General features: G+C 42.0%; 1 protein-coding gene across 1 annotated transcript; it reads left to right on the top strand.

Annotated features, from left to right (window-relative positions):
- The first annotated feature begins 539 nt into the window (after positions 1-539).
- gfi1ab (growth factor independent 1A transcription repressor b) lies at positions 540-5,918 on the top strand. Its single transcript, XM_054789695.1, has 6 exons — positions 540-676; positions 1,165-1,416; positions 1,552-1,904; positions 1,996-2,133; positions 4,629-4,794; positions 4,890-5,918. The coding sequence occupies exons 1-6, from the start codon at positions 586-588 to the stop codon at positions 5,066-5,068; spliced, it is 1,179 nt and encodes a 392-aa protein (XP_054645670.1). The 5' UTR covers positions 540-585; the 3' UTR covers positions 5,069-5,918.
- Positions 5,919-6,197: the final 279 nt, after the last annotated feature.

The raw sequence follows: 6,197 nt of genomic DNA, 5'->3' as shown, positions 1-6,197 counted from the left end.
TAACGCACACACACGTCCACGCACATGCAGCAGCACGCACAAAAACAACATATAATATATACACATTAACAACACACGTGCACAACAAAATGCACGTGCAACAAACTCGTATAAAACACAACACAAACCTAATTCACACGTGCGCACACACACCACGTCTTCACCACACACAAGCATTCAAACACAACGGTATACATTCACATAAACACGAACACAAAACATACAACACAACATTATTGTATAGCAGTTCACGCATACGCACGTTTTCTTTGTGCAGTGTAATAAAATGCATCGTTCAGAAATGACCAGATATTGTTGTAAAACAGCGTTCGAGGCCACATGATGAATCCACAGGTGTCTCTGTGCGTCTTAAGCAGCCAATAAAAGCACCGTTTCTTTTTCTCTTACTTGTAACCAGAGCGAAAGAGCCGCAGGCCATCCTCTGCAGCGTCACCTGTCCGCGCGACACCTGGCAGGCGGCGCGCCGTCCCCCTGCTTGCGCATGCGCATAGTCTCTGGCCTGACCTCTTTAAGGGCGTCCTGAGGCGCGTCTCCCCGGCAGAGAGACGCTGAGAGGGAGGGAGGATGCCTCGCTCCTTCCTGGTGAAGAGTAAGAGGGCGCACAGTTATCACCAGCCCCGCACACTGGACCACATTCTGGCACACTTCTGCACAGGTAACAACTTTTATACACGTCATGACGTCACGTTTATTTCAATAGCGCTGTCTCATTTCATCTTTGTAGACTGCTGTTAAAATTTCTGGAAATTGTAGAATGCAATTCTGCTTTTATTCAACAATTGAAACATGATATAATCTAATTTAAAAAAAACGTTACATATGACAAATTGTTCATATGTTTCACTGTTATGTGACTGCTTATTGGTCTCCATAAGAGTGAAGCAAATGTGATTTTTAAAACCTCACCCGTATCATTTCACCTCCAAAATAAAATACCAGCCTGTGTATGTGCACATTCTTAGCATACATTAAGAAATGTTCTTAGTTGTGGTATTTTTTAAAGATAATTTTAAATGTACCCATATTTAAAATGAATGTATTTTTAATTCATCATACACTAATTAATGTACAATAAAAAGCTGACCAAATACATCCTAAATGTCAATTATGGCTGTTATTAATATTATAAGTGTTGGGATGCAGGTCCTTGGAGTGAAGATGCCGGGTGTCCCCCACCGTGTGTCCTCCCGGATCGGGCTGGTCCACCTGAGACTCTCTCTGCAGAGGACGCGGCGGACGTGACCGTGGACTCGATGACTTTCTCTCCCGGCTCTCACGTCACGGACGCGGCTGACTTCTCGCCCAAGTCCCCGCTGAGCTGCTCCGGCAGTCTGTGCGCTCCTTCCCCGGACTACGAGGGCTTCTGGAGGCCGCCGTCTCCGTCTGCGTCGCCGGGTACGCGCACCTTGCTGGGGCGGACATAACAGATCATTAGGATCACATGGATTACGGTCTATGACGTCACTTGATTCCTCTTCTGGTCCGTTGATGTTCTGGTGTCATTAAAGTGTCCTCCCCGTCTTCCTGCAGTAGATTCGGTCAAGTCTTTCTCTCCTCTGGTGGACGACACGCAGCCCTTCGCGGTACCCTTCCGGCCGTATGAATGGAGCGGCTGCGCGGGGCCCGCAGTGCAGGGCCTCTATCCCGGCGTGGAGGTGGACAGGGCCCCCGCCTCCTCGGTGCAGGGCTTCTACCCTGGTGATCCTGTGCACTCGTCCGTGTACTCGCAGGAGACGTTAAGGACGTACGGCCGGCACGCCGCCGCGCTGCTCTTCCAGGAGGGGGGCCTCCACGCCGCGGCCCCCGAAGCAAGGCCCCCGCCGGAGGTGCTGTGCGCCAGTCTGATGCTGAGCGGTGCCTACAAGTGCGTCAAGTGCAGCAAGGTGCGGGTTCAGGCGGACACGTCACACAGCTGGATAATGACGATGATGATGCTAACGATGTGATGACGTGTTTTTGCTGCTCGTCCGCCAGGTGTTTTCCACGCCACACGGCCTGGAGGTCCACGTGCGCAGGTCTCACAGCGGCACCAGGCCGTTTGCTTGTCACATCTGCAACAAAACATTCGGACATGCAGTCAGTCTGGAGCAACACAAGGCCGTGCACTCTCAGGTGAGTCAAACACGCACACGACTCTGCTCTCACCTATCACGTCACCTGGGATGCTCACCAAAAGAAACAAACAAAAAAACATGTTAGGCATAGCACAAATTGCAATTAGTACATAAATACAACAATGACAGTACTTTGCTAAAATGAAAACTGCTATAAAAAACATTACAATTTTAAACCTAATTTCATTAGGTGCACATTAAATTGATATCCAGGACTATATAAGAGATGGAGGTGTCCAGGAATATACTTCGTTATTTAGTGCAAGGGGCGGGCACATAGCAAAACTGAAGGATGCTGGCCGCTTGACCGATGCCAATTTACAAGACAAAAGAGAAGATGGGAATCAATACAACAGCTGAATCAAAAGCTGACTTTGATACATTTTGTGCATTAAAGAAGCTAAAAGCAATTCAGCGTAGGTCAATATTCATCCACATTTTGGCTTTGTGTTATAGGTGACAAAGCAAATTACTGTAATATGTCATTAATAATAAATGCATTGGATTTTTGCTGAGGGCCAATAAAAAACACGCCGTGGGCTGACAATGGTCCGCGGACTGTACTTTGGACACCCCTGTAAGGAGAAGACAGACGAACCTTCTCCATATGAAATGTGCCTTAAAATAACACTTCGATCTGTCACTGTATGGAACTTCATCTTTAGTAGCATTTTACTAAAGCCTATCTAGACTTAAATAGTTATCAAAACCCAAGTTAAAAGCAAGATGGCAAAAATGTCTCCAAAGAAAACTGGCGTCAAAATGCCGAAAGTATACGCAAACTGGTAAGATTTCTAACATTCACTTATAGACTTCAGATCACGTGTTAAACTCAAGGCCCGGGGGCCAGATGTGGCCCACCACATCATTTTATGTGGTCCGCGAAAGCCTGGGAATAATGTGTGTCAATAATTTACATTTGTTAGTAAATATATAACAATCAAATGCATGGGAAATTGTGTGATAATATCATGAGGTTATATTCATACTCATATTGAGGATAGCCATAACTGCCATGTGGCCCTCAATGAAAACGAGTTTGACACCCCTGTTTTAGATGATAGACTTCTGCTGATGTCTTAGAGGCCAAACATACTGTACCTTTTGGAACTGAGGCCCCAAAAGTGCATCCATGCTTTAATATCTGCAGGATGTTTTTTCTTTGTATGAAAAAAAAAAAAACAATGCACGGTGCACGTCAGCAGAAGAGCAGCCATTGAAGCATGCGAATAGCATAAAACACTGAATGATAAAACCTTTTCATTTTAAGCTCTAGACACTGACTGTATACACAGTATTTCTTATTGTATCCCCTAAAGGACAATTAAAAAACATTGAATTGGTCACATTATTATTTTTTAGAAAATGGCGGTAATAGTCCCTTTAAATCTTTGATTCGTGTCACGGCTTTACATCTGCCCGCAAGGGCCACATCCAGGAAAATTCAAGGATGCAATCAAGATGCTAAAAGTAACCAAATGTAGGTCAATATATTCTTAGCTATTTGAAGAAAACGACGATTGTGTGTTATAGTTGACAAATGTAATAGCTATTAGTGTAATTTATAAGACTATATTCAAAGGGCCATATAAAACGCGCTGCGGGGGGCTGAAAGTGGACACAGGGCCACACGTTGGACACCTACGAAATTGTACATGTGAGAAAAATGACAGAAGAAAATCGTTAGACAACCATGATGGAGTAAATACTAACAGGGATCAATCCAACAATCTTTCAAGCATCCCAAGTACTCCCTAACCAGAGATTTTAAATCATTTTTGAATCTCAAGTACCCAGTCAGGTCCTAGTACCCGCATTTGAGAATCACTGGTCTGAGCACTGATGACAGTTTGTTTTTATAGTAGTCATCATTATATGCATTTGTATAGAATGCATACGTCATTACATGCAGTTACTCCAAATGCATAGAATAATAATCATTATTATATTCATTTATATAAGATTATCATTATATACATGTATGTAAATGTATATGATAATCAGCATTACAGTACACACATACTAAAATGCTTGTAATAAAAATGTTTGCATAGGTTATATGCCTTTATACTCCATATAATCATAATCATTATATGAATGCATATAATGATAATGATCATTTTATATATATATATATATATATATATATAATGTATATAAATATACTGCATATACTGTATATCAAATGCATAAAATGATAATCAGCTTTATAGGGCTATATATAAAATGATAACCATCATAGACATGCTAAAATGCATGTAATTATAATCATCATTATATGCATATATCGATATACTGTACTGGAATGAGAATCGTCATTATATGCTTATTTTATAAAATGCTAATCATTATCTGCATACAGACCTACAGTATATAAAATGCGTATGATCATTTTACATATAATTATAGTATTCCTATATGTATAATGCATATAAGAATAATCATCATGTTGCATTTTTCGGTATGCTCAAATGAAAATCTCGCCTGACGCAGGAGAGAAGTTTCGACTGTAAAATCTGCGGCAAAAGCTTCAAGAGGTCGTCCACGCTGTCCACGCACCTCCTCATCCACTCGGACACGCGGCCCTACCCGTGTCAGTACTGCGGCAAGAGGTTCCATCAGAAGTCCGACATGAAGAAGCACACCTTCATCCACACCGGCAAGTTGTCTGCGGAGGGGAAGTTCAAGAGGTTTAGTGTTTGTGGACTGAGGGCTTGGACATTCATTTTGTGTGGTTTTTTTGTCTGTTTGCAGGTGAGAAGCCTCACAAGTGTCAGGTGTGTGGCAAAGCCTTCAGCCAAAGCTCCAACCTGATCACGCACAGCCGCAAGCACACCGGTTACAAGCCCTTCGGCTGCGAGCTGTGCGGTAAAGGCTTCCAGAGGAAAGTGGACCTGCGGAGACACAAAGACACGCAACATGGACTCAAATAGCTTCATCGGAAGCCGAGAGAAACGATGCATCATGTACAGCATATCATCTATTGTGTAAAAAAAAAAGTAAAACAACAACAAAAGCATAATTTATTTTCTATGAACAAAACACGGCGCAGCGTCAAACACTACAATGTTGGATTTAACTGTGAGGGGAGATGGAAATCTTTGTCATGCTGGCAAAACAACATGAGACATTTAATGATGAGCACTCGACCCCGCCCCCAACTTCATTTCTTCTCACCGCTCATGAAGTTTTTGGCTGTTGACAAAACGAGGTCATGACGTCACACACTGTAGGTGTGGTTGTTTTTCTTCCTGCTTCGACAGCTGCATTAAAACGATACATGCCATATTAAACGTGACTCTGTTTATTGGAAAAGAACAATTTAGTCTATGGATTGTGAACAATAATTAGTCAGTAAAATGGTCACAAAGTGCTTTCTAGGACATTCGTAATCAGGGCTGCCCGGGGCCAAATTAAGACCCTAAGCAGAATTGTATTTATTCAGGGTCCCATGGGAAAAAAATCACATTGGGCCTTCCTGGGAATGTGTGGTCACCACATCTTAGGAACCTAAGTGACACAATAAAAGCAGGTTTCGGAGTACAGTAATATGCACATACAGGGCTGCAATTAACAATGATGTTCTTAGTCGATTAATCGAGAAATCCTATACAGACTAAATCAGTGTGAACCAAACAAAAACCGCAACATATAAAAAAAACAGGAAAAAATGTCAATCACTGTTTTCCAAACTCAAAGCTGATATGAAACACAAAGTTAATAGGTCTGCTTCATTGATGACTGAGGAAATAAAAAATATTCACACTTGAGAGGCTAAAATTAGAGGATGTTCACATTTTTAAAACAGAAAACGATTCATCAAATACCAAAATAGTTGTTGATTAATTGGATAATTGAATAATCATTGATTTATCAATGAATTGTTGCAGCTCTATACAAATACAAGGGAAAGAAATTGATCAATACATTATTTTTAGTGCAAAATACATTTAAAAATGTATCTAGGACTGGAATTGAACGAGCGCCCTCTTCCTTTAGAGGTAGCAGCTGTACCATTACACTACCAGGAGCTGACAGGTGAACAGGTGAATTCTCCAGCAT

This window comes from Dunckerocampus dactyliophorus, chromosome 10 (assembly GCF_027744805.1).
Source record: "Dunckerocampus dactyliophorus isolate RoL2022-P2 chromosome 10, RoL_Ddac_1.1, whole genome shotgun sequence".
In the NCBI taxonomy this organism is placed as follows: domain Eukaryota; kingdom Metazoa; phylum Chordata; class Actinopteri; order Syngnathiformes; family Syngnathidae; genus Dunckerocampus; species Dunckerocampus dactyliophorus.
This window is presented reverse-complemented; position numbering and strand designations above follow the sequence as displayed.

Bases quoted from the DNA above. Each gene is read 5' to 3' on its own strand.
- gfi1ab (XM_054789695.1), top strand. From the start codon at position 586: ATGCCTCGCTCCTTCCTGGTGAAGAGTAAGAGGGCGCACAGTTATCAC. The intron at 677-1,164 runs GTAACAACTTTT...GTTGGGATGCAG, and splicing joins TCTGGCACACTTCTGCACAG to GTCCTTGGAGTGAAGATGCC. The intron at 2,134-4,628 runs GTGAGTCAAACA...CGCCTGACGCAG, and splicing joins ACAAGGCCGTGCACTCTCAG to GAGAGAAGTTTCGACTGTAA.